The sequence below is a fragment of the Oreochromis aureus genome, linkage group 15 (genome assembly GCF_013358895.1).
Source record: "Oreochromis aureus strain Israel breed Guangdong linkage group 15, ZZ_aureus, whole genome shotgun sequence".
NCBI classification, from domain to species: Eukaryota; Metazoa; Chordata; class Actinopteri; order Cichliformes; family Cichlidae; genus Oreochromis; species Oreochromis aureus.
In genome coordinates, this window is record NC_052956.1 from 7,332,546 (window position 1) to 7,347,807 (window position 15,262).

Consider the following 15,262-nt stretch of genomic DNA (forward strand, 5'->3'; position numbering starts at 1 on the left):
CGTGCATTGTGCATTAGTTTTTGACTACGAGCGAAAATTGTTTTCTTTACAAATAACCTTCATATTAAATATCTTTTTGCTTTTTAAAGGACCTATTTTAACATTGCACTCAACAACAAACAAATCCTCCCTAGAAAAAATTGCATTATATTTCTTCACATCAATATACGGGGCCGCAAGTAGGGGGAGGTGGGCCACAAGTGGCACCCAAGCCACAAGTTTGAGACCCCTGGTCTAGTACAACTAGACCAAGTATTAGCACTTTGCAGCTAATGAAGTGAGTTTATTTTTTAAAGAGTCTCTTAACCTTCAGATGCATTTACAAAAACGTCTTGATGCATTCTCAATCATCCAGGAAAGTAAATGTCCAAAAGTTGAATCTGTTCATCTGGACGTAGCGTTTTGTGGGAGAAAGCGTTTAGTCACTCATCCAAGTGACTTCTTGGATGAGTGACTGAAGAAGTCACTTGGATGAGTGACGAAACGTTTCTCCCACAAAACGCTACGTCCAGATGAACAGATTCAACTTTTGGACATTTACAAAAACATAACAGAAGAAGACATGATCAAATTCAGTTAAAATATGTAACAAATCTGTGATGGTAAATATTGAAGAATTTCATAATGCTGAAAGTCACCACCAATAAATATGAATTACAAAATTGCAGAAAGATCCTTTTAATATTTCAAATGTTTTACTTAAAAAAAAGAAAGACATCTTTTTACTGTGATTTTTACTGTGTTGTATTCTTTTCACCTTTAACCCCCCGACTAGTCAATTATTATCTGAATATTGGCCACTAAAAGGACATCATCCAATTGAATGAATGTGGCTACATTAATTTAATAAATGTGTGAAGTCCTCATATTGACAAAATCTGTCCAGACTAACAACATGAAAACAACAGCAACTATGTTGCCTCAGCTGCTAGCATGTTGATCTTCAGGAGTTGCATTAAGCTGGATTTATGGAATAACTGTTTAAATTAAAGTTTTGAGAACATCTTTAATGAGCAAATACATAACATGATGTTGGTTGGGTTGGTTGCTGCTAATAGACTTACATTAGTTAAGGTTAGCTAACTAGTGAACGAACCAGTGACTCAGTGAAAAATAAGGAAACAAAAAAAGCAGTGTAAAGGAGATCACTTTTGTACTGATCAGGCTGCCGCAGTGAGTCGTTATGTTAAAAAGCCAAGGATACACTGTCTACTTTGTTCACTTTTACTCTCTGACACTTAAGCAGTAAGTGGTTCCATGATGTTTGGCTACCTGCACTGAAACGGTAAAATCCAACTGTTAGCCATAATGTTAAGGCTTGTAAAGTACTTTATAAATGAGGTCAGTGTGCAGGAGAGCTGGTTTGAGTCAGATTTCCTGGTAGTTCAAGAGACCGACAAACTGGAGTCAGACACGGAGTATTCCTCCCTGGGCCAGGTGTACAAGCAGCAGAATCAATTGATGAGGCATTATTACACATTATAATAATGGTCTCTTACACCAAGGACATTCAAAAAGTTTACTATATGTGCATCACAAAACAAACATGACTAAATGCCTTACTGAAGCATGGTCGGGAATCCTTGCAACAACAGAAACAAACAAACAAAAAAAAGGAGTCTCTGAGGAAGAGATGCAGTTTTGGAGATCTTTTTTCTCTCACAACATCTCACTAAGTGGATTATTTCATATTAAAAGTCAGGAAAATCAAATGTAAGTGAAGAAGAAGGATTTTTTTTCCTATGGAGATGCTGATGGATGTTCTCAATTATAAAGTGTTTTAAAAACCTGAACATTACAGCTAACAGGTGGATTTTCTTTCTTTCTTTCTTTCTTTCTTTCTTTCTTTCTTTCTTTCTTTCTTTCTTTCTTTCTTTCTTTCTTTCTTTCTTTCTTTCTCTTTTATTACATAAAACTGCCTGCTGCAGCCAGGGACAGAACAAAAGTGATCCCCTTACACTGTTTTTTATCAAATCAAATCAAAATTTATTTATATAGCACATATTAAAACAACAGTGTTGACCATAGTGCTTCACAGTCAGTAAAAGCATGAGACAATTAAAAACAAACAATAAAAGAGGACAACAAACAATAGGTAACAACACAACAAGCTAGACCAGCCAACTAGTCAGAATCAAAAGCCAAAGTAAAAAGATAAGTTTTAAGACGTGATTTAAAAGACTGGATAGACTCGGCAGTACGAATATGAACAGGGAGGTTATTCCAGAGTCTTGGTGCCACGGATGCAAAGGCCAGGTCACCTCTCGACTTCATTCGAGACCTAGGTTGTGCTAGGAGCCTGTGATTGGACGATCTAAGTGCTCTGTTGGGATTGTATGTATAGTTTTAGTCTCCTTAATTTTCACTAAGCTATTGGTTCTGTCACTAGTTAGCTAACATAAATTAATGTAAGTCTATTAGCTGCAACCAACCAACCAACCTGGTGAAGTTACATTCTGTACTGGCACAAGATGGCGATAAACATGTTCAACAACTTGATAAACAACTTTAAAGACTTAAAAGTGCATAGACTCTAATATTTAGTCCCCTTTACACTCCAATTGTTTGAATACCCTTCTAACTATTGTGAATCATTTGATTAGTGATGGTGGCAAGCTATTGTATCTCTGTAGGGTCTTCTTAGTGGATTTCAGGTTGTTTTCAAGGACATTATTTTATGACTTTGAGACTGGAAAGAGAGAGTTTGACTGAATTCCAGTTTTCCTGTGACTTAACTGATACAGATAAATTAGGGTTTTCAACTCTGTTGGATGACAGCTCATCCTCACTGCCTTTGTGATCCATGGAATAATTCCTAATATTGCAACGGAACACTTTCTCTGTGTTTGCTTCCTTCTTACACAGAATAATGTAGCACTTTGTGAAAAATTGACAAAACAAGATGCCGTAGCATGAGATAAGGATAACGACCATCTCCACTGCTGGAAGGTACTTGCCTGTGACATTGACATAGACTGGGCCAAACATGATCCAGGAGATGAAGTAAATGAGCATTGCAAAAGTGATGAACTTTGCATCATTGTAACTGTCAGGCAACTTTCGTCCCTTAAAAGCAACACCAAAGCAGATGAGAGCCAAAAGGCCAATATAGACTAGCATGGCTCCAAACGCAGGAATTAATTTCTCATTACAAACCATCAGTTCCATGTTGTCCTGTGTGATCTCTGAGTCAATGTATGGAGGACCGTGTACAAGCCACGTGGTAACAATAACCACTTGACCTGCCATGCAGACCGTAACAATGAGGTAAGGCTTGTAGAGCTTCTTCAGGATACTTTGAATGACCGGGTCAAACTCAAAGGCTAAGACGATCTTAAAGGACTTGACCATGATGCAGGAGACACACAAGGTAAAACTCAAGCCAAACACCACCTGCCGTGCTTGACACTGATAGCTATTGGGTTGACCACCAAATAATATAACACTAGTAAATGTGATCATAAGGGAGAGGAGGAGAAGGATGCTGATTGGGCCTACAGATGAGCGCACGACAGGGGTATTCCAGTGTGCAAGGAAGATGATCCCAACAACAATGGTAAGCACTGCTCCTAAAGAAGTAAAAGACAGCAGCACAATAAGATATACATCACCCCATTTCAGAAAATCAGTTTTTCTGGGCAAACACACTGAACTGGTGTTTTTGGAGTAATAGTTTTCTTTGCAAGGATGACACTTTTCAGAATCTGGAAACAGAGGACAAAAGGTCATTAGAATACTGAACTTGAATTCAAATTCCTTGAGCTGTCAATGCAACAGACTGTGTAATATAAGCATTTCAAAACACTTGTTTTATATTTTATAATATTTTGCAGTTAACTAACACAAATGGAGTTAGTGCTTTGTTTTTGTAATACACACCGGTGGTGTTGGAATATTGGTTCTCAGCACAGGGTTCACACTGATAGCAACAACCAGGCTGGCCTGTAACTGAAGTCTTCCTGTAGCCAGGCCTACAGCTGTCTGTGCACTTGGAAGTCACATTTCCCTTAGAGAAGAAAGAATCATCATCATGGCCGTCAGTTTTATTTACTGACCATATGAAACCCTTTTATTTTTAAATAATAAAGATTGTGGGATATACCATCTGTTCTTAGACACAAGGTTTTGCATGTTTTTGCACACTAACATATACATAATCAAAAAAAAAAAACAGAGACTAAAGTCTCAATGATGGCAGTTTTTACTATGTGTAAACTCTTAAATTAGCATGTTAGCATATCAATATTTGCTAATTAGCCATAAACACAAACTATAATGGAACCCAGTACCAATGATAAAAGAATAGTATAATAAAATAATTAAAAAATAAAATAACTTGCCTGTGGAAGGTAAACACTTACTATGTGGCTCTGAAGAGCCTGCTGTGTTTCCTGTGAGGTGAAAGTCAGGCTCTGGTGTTCTATACTGTAATAGGCTAAAATGTTGTTCACATCTGGAGAATCTTGAGTCTGCTTCCATAGGATGATATCATATCCAGAGTTGAGGTCACCATGGTGATCAAATGAATAACTTTTTTCCTCCATGTGGAACGTTGCCTTCCGTAAGGCTCTTCGTAACTGAAGTGTTGAAAACACTAATTAAAAATAATGTACCTGTAGCAGTTAGAAAAAATAATATTTATCGAGGATTGTGTTTCTGGCCACTTGTTCAATATCTAGTACAGTACATAAACACAAAAATATACAGTGGGTAAATTAAGTATTGAATATGTCACCAGTTTACAAAGTAAATATATTTCTAAAGATGCTATTGACATGAAATTCTCACCAGATGTAACAACTCATCCAATCAACACGTGCAAAGAAATAAAATCTAGTGCTCTAATGGGGGGCTACAGTAATATAAAGTCATTACAATAAGATGCGACCTGATTATTCAAGAATGTGAATTCAGTTCTGGATTTAATATACAGTATATATAGAAAGACAGAAATATGGTCTCTCTTTCTATTCCTGTCAGCACTCTTGCTGTAGCATTTTGGATCAACTAAAGACTTTTCAGGTAGTTTGTTTGGGAATCCTGCCTAGAAGTAATAAATGCATTAACTAGTTTTTCAGCTTTACTCTGAAAAAGGATATTTCTAATTTTAGTGATATTGTACAAATGGAAGAAAGCAGACCAACATATTTGTTAATATTCACATTAAAGGAAATATCGTGGTCAAAAATGACTCAAAGAATCCTCAGAAAATGAGAGCTCATTTAGGTCCTCATGTCTTTCCTGGCATTCCTGCAGTTTATCTGTTAATTGGTGTGTGAGATCTGGCTTCATGAATAGATAGAGTTGGGTGTCATCTGTATAGCAGTAAAAATGTATGCTATGCCTTCTAATGACACTGTCTAAGAGAAGCATTTATAATGTAAACAAAACTGGTCCTAGCATGGAGCCCTGTTGAACTCCATAATTAAGCTTAGTGTGTGAAGAGGACTCTCCATTTAGATGAACATAATGGACTCTATTAGATTAGAAAGATATGATTCAAACCACTGCAGCCCAGCATCTTCAATACCTACAGCACGCTTCAACTGCTGCAATAAAATATTATGGACAGCAGTATCAGATGCTGCACCGAAGTGTAGCAGAACAATCACCAAAATGGCTCCACTGTCAGAGGCCATAAGAAGATCATTTGTAACCTTCACTAAAGCTGTTTCTGTACTATGATGAGCTCTGAAACCTGTCTGAAACTCTTCAAACAAACCACTCCTCTGCAGATGATCTGTCAGCTGTTTTACAAAAACCCTTTAAAGAAATAAAAGGAAGGCTGGAGATTGACCTATAATTAGCTAAGATAGCTGGGTCACATGATGACTTTTAAAGTAACGGTTTAAATACTATCAGCTTGAAGGTCTGTGGTACATAGCTGATTAATAGAGACGGGTTTGGAGAAAATAATTACTGACATACAGTCAGAGAGATCAATTGGAGAAAAAGAGTCTAAATAAATATCGCTGGCATTGAAAGTAGCTGTACATAATAGCAAAACAATAATCCCAAACATACAGCCAAGTGAACGCTCAACTGGTTTCAGAAAAAGAAAAAAAAGGTGCTAAAATGACCTGACCTGAATCCACTTGAAAATCAATGGAAAGAACTAAAGCTCAGAGTTCACTGAACCTCCAGGATTTAACTGGTATGGAAGAATGGGCCAAAATCTCACCTGAGCAATGCATGCGACTAGACTCCATACAAGCTGACATCACCGACAAAGGTTTTTGTACGAAGTATCAAATAAATCTCAGTAAGCGTGTTCAATATTTTATTCCTGTGTCATTTCTCATTATTACACATAACCTAATTTATGGACACCTATGGTTTGATTTCTTTGTCTTACTGGATCGGATGAGTTGTTACTGACATCTAGTAAGAATTTAATGTCTAATAGCACCTATAGAAATATATTTAGTTAGAAAATTGGTGAAGTTTTCAATACTTGTGGGTAAGTCAGGTCCTCTGTGAGACCTGAATCACACCCCTCTGTGTCCTCTGTGGATCATTTATGTGCTTCAGTATTAATAGAAAATAGTGAATATAGTTTCTTAGTATTCAAAGATTTCTATTATGCTCTGCTGTATGTGTTTGTGTGTTTTTACCTCCAACGGCCGTAAGGACTGTGTTTTACAGTCCCGGTTAGTACAGAGGTCTTTAACAGCTTGAGCTATTGCTTTAACTGCCAGCTCAATACTGAACACAGCATATGGATATATCATCTTCTTTAACTCTTCTGATGAATTCGCCCCATGCTCCTTTAAAAAATTAGACAAGAATGTGTTGTTCTCGTGGTGGTTGGGATTTTCATCAAGGTCATCAAGATATCGCTCAAACTTGGTTGTGTTTCCAGATTTAAGAGTGACCCCAAAGATTGTTCCTATGTCACTCAAATTGTAGTTCTGAGAACTCAGTACTTCAGGTGACTGTGACCAAATATCACTGGCCAACCAAACTTTCCCTCTGCCTTGAGGATATTTGAGAAGTTTCCTAAAAATATCTATCATATGGTAAGCTTTGGCAAAGGAAATAATAACACTAACATTTCTATTATCTATGATGCTTTTGATTGTAGAGTTAATTCTCTCTTCACGTGAGTCATCATTTAAAGCATCTGGAAGAACAGAGGTGAAGGCGAAGCAGATGCCTTTTTTGGTTGCATGATGCCGGAGGCGTTCAGTTATATAGCGACCGTATTCACCATCAGTTGCTACCACACCGACCCAAGTCCAACCGTAATGATCAAGAATCTGGGCGATGGCATGACCTTGGTGATCATCTTGTGGTACGGTCCTCATAAAGCTTGGAAAACGGGTTTTATCACTCAGGAAACCAGAAGTTGCACCGTAACTTATCTGTGGAAAATATCACAAAACACTATGAAGTGAAACAAACATTTCATATTCTGTCTGTACACATATATCTTAAGCGTATAACATAAGTGGTAAAGTATCTACAAAAAACTTTTTTTTTTAACAGTTTAAAGTCTTATTTAACAAAATAGCTGCTTTATGAAGCACTGTATTATTACAACTTGTTAGCTGAATGCAGAAACCTCTTGTGTTTTCTTTCGGCTGGGGGAGTACAGAGAGAAAGTTACTGTTACAGTCATTTTTTGACTAAGTGTGTCTGTTTCACCTATTTTCAATTCTTGTTGCTAAGCTATACTATTTGCGATTTTTTGGGGGGGGGGTTGCTGTTCATCGTAGCCATGAATGCAAAATGTATCATCCAAATATTAGCTGCTAATGTTTGTATAATAGATTTTACATTTAGAGTTAGGTGATATAACAGACCTCAGAAGTCGGTCATACCTCAGGGATGTACTCCAGGTGGAGCTGACCTGTAACTCCTATGGATAACTCTGAGTAGTAATCACCAATGACGACCAGGACAGGTGGAGAGGATTGCTGTGCACAGTCTTGGCGATTATTACCTACAAATGAATTAACTGATACTATTACCTTCATTTAAACTGATACACACAGTGTTGAGAAGTAACAGAATACATGTACCGGTGTGTTACATATTTAAAATACAAAATATGAGTAACTGTATTCAGTTCCAGTTACTGCTCAAACAAGTGATAATTAAAATACAGTTTGTTGAAATAAATGGATTACACTGCGGTCTTTTCCTGTTTCCTATGTTAGGCTATCCCCTCTCTATCCCCTCTCTAATTTTGGTAATTCCACGTATTGCTGAAAATCCAAACAAAACATGCAACAAGAGGCTCTAATGTAAGCATCCTGTTAATTTTAGTGGCGTCAGTTACACAATGGACCTGGAGCCATCACAACAGAGCCAGCAGTGCACAGGCAGGAATGCATTTCTTACTTGGAAATTCCGACACCGCTTCACATTTAAAGAAGAAAGGGATGGAGGAAATCTGAGTGTGCAATGCATCTCTGTCTGCCAGCAACCAAGCTGCTCTCAGCGTAAAAAGACTCCAACCTAAAGAAACATCTGGAAGTAAGTTCTTTTAAAAAAAAAAACTAACGTTAGCCTACTGCAACTACCTTGTCATAGTTGTGGTAGCTACCTGGGTTATGTGCCACTTCAGTATCTTTGATTTACTACTGCTGTGTGATTTCTTACTATTAATGAAGGCTGCAATACAGGCTGCATTACAACCTGCAGAAAGAAAACATTTTACTTATACAGACATTGTTTTCTATATGAGATCACTGCAAAAAGTAGAATAGAATAGAATAGAATTCAACTTTATTGTCATTGCACATGCACAGGTACAGGGCAACGAAATGCAGTTTGCATCCATCCAGAAGTGCTTTAGTGATATAGATATATTACAATATATATTAGCAATAATATAGATATGCAAGTATATTACAGAAATATACTTATATATAGAAAAAAGTGCAGTCGTACCTAATGTCCACCCTGCTGTTACTAATTTTATATTAAAATTTAAAAATCTAGTTGGTATTGCTTTCAGAACTGCACATGTTTATTTGCAGCTAGCAGGTTGTTAATGCTATCCATCAAGTCTAACAGTCTGCGGTCTCTGAACTAACCTCAGCTAACGCCAGCTAACAAGCTAAAAAGCATGACAATATATCAAGTAATCCAAAGTATTCCGAATACATTATTCACATTGAGTAACTTAACGGAATACGTTACAAACTACACACACAGATAATGTATTAATCTTTACTTTTGTTAAAAGTAATGCAGAATGTTACTTAATTATAAGCCAGAGGAAGTAATTTGCTACACTATTCGTTATTCGTAACACTACTACATTACTTTCTCTTGATTCCCTAAAATTACATGAAATGCACGATCTCATAACTACCAGTTACCAATATAAATATAAATGTACAACTTTTAAGAAAATGTTCACTAATGCCTATTTTAGTATCCATTATCTCTCTTAGTTGATGTGCTATGTTCCCATGATGATCTCTAAGGAAAATTCAATTAGTAAGAACTATTGCGTATCAAACATGATTTACAAATAACAAGGCAGATTTCTAGCCCTGAGAGTACTCACTGTTTCTCATCATGAAGGCCTGGGTTTGTATCAGGGCAGTAGTAACTTCCCCACAGGAGTCAAGTATGAGGTATCCCAAGGTGAGGTTTCCCAACTCTCGCTTCTGATTTATCTCCTCCAGTGCCTGCACCATTATCAGAGACTGGACCAGACGAGCTGTGCTAAACCTGTACAACACAACCAGATATATTATATATAAATATACCCTAATAAAATGCATACAATGATCAGTTGTGTATGTGTGTATTACCTGTCACATGTCCGGTTTTCACGGCCATCATCATTCACAGTGACAGTAACGCTTTCATGAATCGGGAACAATCCTCCGATAATGATGTCGCCTTCTGCTGTGGCTTCAATGGAGCATTTTGTACCAGAAAAGTGATGTAATAAAACTGCAAGAAAGATGCAGAAGCTGAAAGATTTTTTCATCTTCCTCGTGTGCTTCTTAAGTGTAAATCTGAGTGTAAATCAGTGAATCTACAAAAACTTGCTCTGAAAAATAATTTGTGTGTATCTCTTCAGCATTCCTCCAAAAGACAGAGGTGTGGTTAAAGTTCTTGAACTTGAAATACTATCATTTCTTTCTTTTTTTCTTTTCTTTTGTTTTTATGGTCACATGGGGTTTGATGTCACTGAGAAATGGGATGTACTTTAACTTTCCATTTACTTTACTTACTTTTCCCGGTAATTATTTTTGACAAGTTTCACAGTTGTGAGCTATGAAAAAACAAGTGATTTATGAATTATTCGGACTTCTGTAGTTTTGTTACACAACATATATCCACTTTGACAACTCTGGTTACAGTTGAGTCGAAGCATTATCAGTGGTTGTACTGTTATATAATACTGACATATTATGCATCTGATACTTAGCAAGACAATACCAGGTATTTCCCCAGAAGGATTAATGATAATTCTATAGCAGTCAAAGGAAGAAAAAAGGCTCTGACACGAATTCCTGACATATTAGCTGCCATGTATGTCTGCAAATCAACAGTTTTCTTACTCGTTTACATGCACTGCCTGGTGTCTGTTGGCTGCTTTTCTGACTTTGTTGTCCCAACAAAACATTTTTATTATATTATTACAAGTAAAACTTTGTTATATAAAGTAATGTCAAATTCACATGTTTTTTTTACAATACTTTTACTCAACTACATTCATTTGAGAGTTTTTGTAGGTTTGAATTAGAATTTGACATTTTGTGCTTACAGATCAATTGCCTTCCACTTTTCTTCAGGGACACCTGAGCGAGAGCCCATCCCAGCTGACATGGAGCAAGAGGGAGGGTAGAACCAGGTCACCAGGCTGTTATAGGGCTAACCTAGAAAGGTAGACAACTGTTCATGCTCACAGTTACACCTTTGCCCAATTCAGAATCACCAATTAATCTTCCCCCAGACATATCACTGGAGAGAAGCCATGCAAACACATGCATGACATGCACATTTTACACAGAAAGGCCCCAGCCTGGATTAAAACCCTGGACCTTCTTGTTGTGAGACAGCAATGCCAACCACTGTCCCACCATGCCACCCCATTAAAAAGTTTCACACAATAATTCCTCAGCATTATTATGTCATATAGTTTAACACTCCAAAATGGCAAAAAAGCGTCACCTACTTGCATTTATGATTACTCACTGTAGCCTCAGTTTACTGCTCTTTGCTGACTTCTACTTCTGTCTTCAACTGTCGTTCTGAGGTACTTGTGCTTCATTTGAAATTTATAATTTATAATAACCGGGCAATATCACGAAATTGTTGAATGCACATGTTTGATACTGTATGTACATTTAGGAAATAAAGATTCTGATGGTAAAACGTATACTACATAATCCAAGACTTTTTTTCTTTATTGAGTAGCCTATACACAATCTCACCATACATAAAACCAAAAGCATTTACATTCAGCGGGAAAGACTTTGAGTGGAATTGTACAACAGTATATGAGAATAACTTCGGTTTAAAGAAAAGAAACCGAGGCAAGGTGGCCGCATGGAATTATGGAAAATCATAATATTGTTTGAAATGATAAAAGTCATAATTTGCTTTTCAAAATTGTGAAATTCTCTAAAATCAAAGTAATTTTTTTAATGAGACAGGAAACCACATTACGCAACTGACACACAGTACAGAGGAAGTTAAACAGAAGCATGATGCTATCAGTCGCATCCTTAGATCTATTCAGTGGACTGAACACTAGTTTCACTACACATTTCTTAGAAAGTCTGGATAATTATGGTATCAATATCATGACTCTAGAACAAAATCACAATTATTTTCATATAACCAAATATCTCGGTGCCAATTATACAAGTAAAGGAGGAAATTGAGGAAACTTGGAAAAAAATAATGCAACCAGATGCAAAGTCTTTATGGGTTTCTTTCAACTGAGAGATAATGCATTGAACTATGTAGAGACCAGATTCAGGAGTAGATAATTCTAAAGTAAAGCTTAGTTTTAGATTAATATTCAGATCTATGAATGTGTTTATGCTAATAAAACATGTGTTATTAATTTAATTTACTAATGTGGGCAGCCATGTTCTTCATAAACTGACAATCTGTTGTTGATCTGGTAATTACATTACCTCTGCACCATTTAACCATAACATATACTCAGATTTATTATATGTATTTAAACATGACATCATCTCTAAAAGGCATTGCTGTACTTATTTGCAACTTGGTTTACTTTCCCATTAGGTATTTCATATCACCACATCAATATGAAAACAGTGCAACACATGTATGCACAACGCTGACAATCAAAACACTCGATGTACACCCAGCAGATACCCCTGTATTGAAAATAAAATAGAATTATAACAGACTGTCAATTTAAATCTGTTTGCTTGTCGTAATGTTGGAGTTGTGCTACGTCTTACACAAATTAAGTAGCCATGCTGTTTATTTCCATCAGCAATACTGTTCACAAACTAATGTTAAAAATCTAAACCATTCATACAAACAAAGAGTCTATATAGTGACGTCCCAGTATGATCACCTTCTCTGTGTTATTGTTTTCCCACATTACTGTCGTGTTTCATTAGTTCAAACCTTTTCAAAACTGCTGTCCCTCCCAATTCCATTCACGCAAGTGAAAGGCCTCAAATGCATTCATGTGAGTTGAAAGTCTGCAGAGGGTGATCTTCCTGTCTTCTCTGCAGAGTTTGAAGGAGTGACATGACCACAAGCATGAGACAGCCATCTGCTGCAACTGCACTTAATCAGACCATTAAAAGTGTGGCAGGGGTGCAGCAGACTTTCCTATTTTAGTCATTTAAAGTATAAAGAAGTTTTCTTCCAGGCCAATAAGGCTGAAATAGGGCTTTGAATACACTAGAATAAGAACTGTAATTAAAACTGTATAAGTGACTTATAAGTCAAACTTGTGCTATGGACTGGTTGATGTGTCACAATAAAAGCAAATTAGTCATTACAAGCAGTGGAGCACATTTTTGCAAGATACTGACATAGTTGCAGCAGGTTGTTTCTTTAATTTCTTGGATCAGTTTTTAAACTTATTGGCAAGACTGTCGGCTTTTGGCTTCCCCATTGCACCAGTGTAGCATTGGCCTTACTTGTTTAAGTTTACTCAGCTTTAGATTTTTCTTGTACTTTGTGTTCACACATTGATATTGATTGAATGCTGGAGATTGTAAGCTTATTTTAGACTTTTTCATCACTAGTCTGCTGGCATATCACTAGCTGCCAGCCAAGGGGCTGATATCTTTTATTATTTTAGCTTGTCAAAATTTCCTGCTCTGGTTGAGTTGTGCTTTGTTTAATTTTTAAATTTAAAGTACATCTTTTAAAGTATTGAAAGAAAAACTGAAAAAGAAGGTCAATATGTTATCAAATGTGGATACACCTTACAATAAATTATATCAGAAATATTGTTTATTTGCCTCATTTTCAGATAATGAAATAAAATGGAAACCTATAACTGTTTAGCCAGAAAAAACACCTTTACAGGCATTTATGTGCTTTTCAGTAGCATGCTTGGGAACTGGGATGCCTAATGCCCTGTGTTGAGTCTTTAATATAAAGGCAGCTTCCTTACCACTTTGGTTCTTGTCCAGGTGACGAGTGGCAGTCTGATTTTTCCAGTGTCCGTAGATGATGTTGTTCTAGCCACATATGCCATTATTCATTTTCTTAAAACATATTTTGTGGTATAAAATTCATGATACTAAAAGTCATTTATTACCTACTCGTGTTTTATTAATGTATTCTATATATATATATATATATATATATATATATATATATATATATATATATGTTGTTGTCATGTCTTCTGTGGTTAGTTTTTAGATTACCTGTGCTCACCACCCGTTTCCACTTGCCTCATTACTTTTTTTTATTTATTGTCTCTATCTTCCTTTGTCATTTTTGAGTCATCTGTCCCGCTGGGTGCCATCCTGCTCTGAGGTTCCCTGTTTGTAATCTCTGATATTCCTTGATGTTTCCAGTTTTTTGAGACAGACTTTTGGACTTTTTTACTTCCTGGTTTATGTTGTTATCTTTGAGTTCAGTGTCTGCCTCCTAGGAATGAGATAACATTCCTCTTCCACCATTCCAGGTCTCTGTCTGGTCAAATGTCTGGTCTCTATAACTCCCAGACATTTACAGGATGTTTTTTTAAGAAGTGTGGAAGAATAGTGCTACATAGGGGCAAACATGGCTTTGTCCTATCTTTTCTGAGACATGTTGATGTCATTAAATTCTAATTGAGCCTATTGTTTTTTCTTAAAATGGCACATTTTCTGGGTATAAATAATTGTATATGTTTTCAATGTTCTATTGTGAATGAAATACATAGCATCCCAACATTTTGGGAATGTTTTGAGGTTTATATAATACCCTAAAAAGCAGTCATACCTCAGGGATGTCCTCCAGGTTGAGATGCCTTGTAACTGCTATGGATATCTCTGAGTAGTAATCACCAATGACAGCAAGAACAATTGGAGAGGACTGCTGTGTACTATCCTGACTGACATTACCTGCAAAACAACAAAATGTAGTGGAGTGAAAGCAGAGAATAGCATAGAAATAACATAGAAATACTTACATTAAGTACAAGTTCTTTAAATCTGTACTTTAATAAAGCACTCGAGTAAATGTACTCAGGTGCATTCCTACTGGCCTTAAAGGCTAGACAAATGCTTAACTTGTCATTGCTTCTGGAAGTGAAAGAAAATGGTGCCTGTAATCAAAGCTGCACACCTGTGGTGAGTGAAGCTATAATTACTCTGTTTGTGTCTTTGTTTTTCAACGCGCTGAAGAAGATGTAAGCCGATACACCTTGGTGTGTTTGTAATGTCTTTAGCCTTTCATTACTTTTTCAAACGTACTTTGAGTTTCATTTTTCTTTCCTGCTACAGCTTTGTTCTGAACCATTTATCCAAGCAGGGATAATGTGCATTAATATCTTGCAAAACCAGATGAAGCATTTCTTTCAGGCCACCAGCTCGCAGGTCGTGACTCAGACATGTAACATCTTTTTCTGTTTTTCTAGATTATACTAAATTATATAAGTTCCTTTTCAGTGTTTCAGTGTAAAGACATATTCCCAGTTGCCTTTTGTATACCCCAATAGCACTATTGTATGTCACAGTTCTTAAGCAGAGCCACAGCAGCTTGTTCCATAATGATTTTTTTCCCTTTATTTTACATTTGATATAATTTGTTAAAATGGGAATTGTGTTTAAGCTAGCTAACTACCCAA

General features: G+C 36.5%; 1 protein-coding gene across 1 annotated transcript; it reads right to left on the reverse strand.

The window, feature by feature from the left end:
- Positions 1–2,009: 2,009 nt before the first annotated feature.
- On the reverse strand, positions 2,010–14,735 carry LOC116309548 (G-protein coupled receptor family C group 6 member A-like). Its single transcript, XM_039599329.1, has 10 exons — positions 14,606–14,735; positions 14,416–14,537; positions 10,739–10,850; positions 9,774–9,918; positions 9,524–9,690; positions 7,824–7,945; positions 6,615–7,364; positions 4,362–4,577; positions 3,880–4,006; positions 2,010–3,704 (listed from the first exon to the last, which is right to left on the reverse strand). The coding sequence occupies exons 5-10, from the start codon at positions 9,654–9,656 to the stop codon at positions 2,671–2,673; spliced, it is 2,382 nt and encodes a 793-aa protein (XP_039455263.1). The 5' UTR covers positions 9,657–9,690; positions 9,774–9,918; positions 10,739–10,850; positions 14,416–14,537; positions 14,606–14,735; the 3' UTR covers positions 2,010–2,670.
- Between the last annotated feature and the right edge of the window lie 527 nt (positions 14,736–15,262).

What these genes read in the sequence shown, in the direction of transcription:
- LOC116309548 (XM_039599329.1), bottom strand. Translation starts at nt 9,656, where the DNA reads ATGGTGCAGGCACTGGAGGAGATAAATCAGAAGCGAGAGTTGGGAAAC. An exon ending in AGTCCTTACGGCCGTTGGAG is followed by an intron (nt 4,578 to 6,614) that starts GTAAAAACACAC and finishes TCAACACTTCAG; the next exon opens with TTACGAAGAGCCTTACGGAA. An exon ending in CCAATATTCCAACACCACCG is followed by an intron (nt 3,705 to 3,879) that starts GTGTGTATTACA and finishes CTCTGTTTCCAG; the next exon opens with ATTCTGAAAAGTGTCATCCT.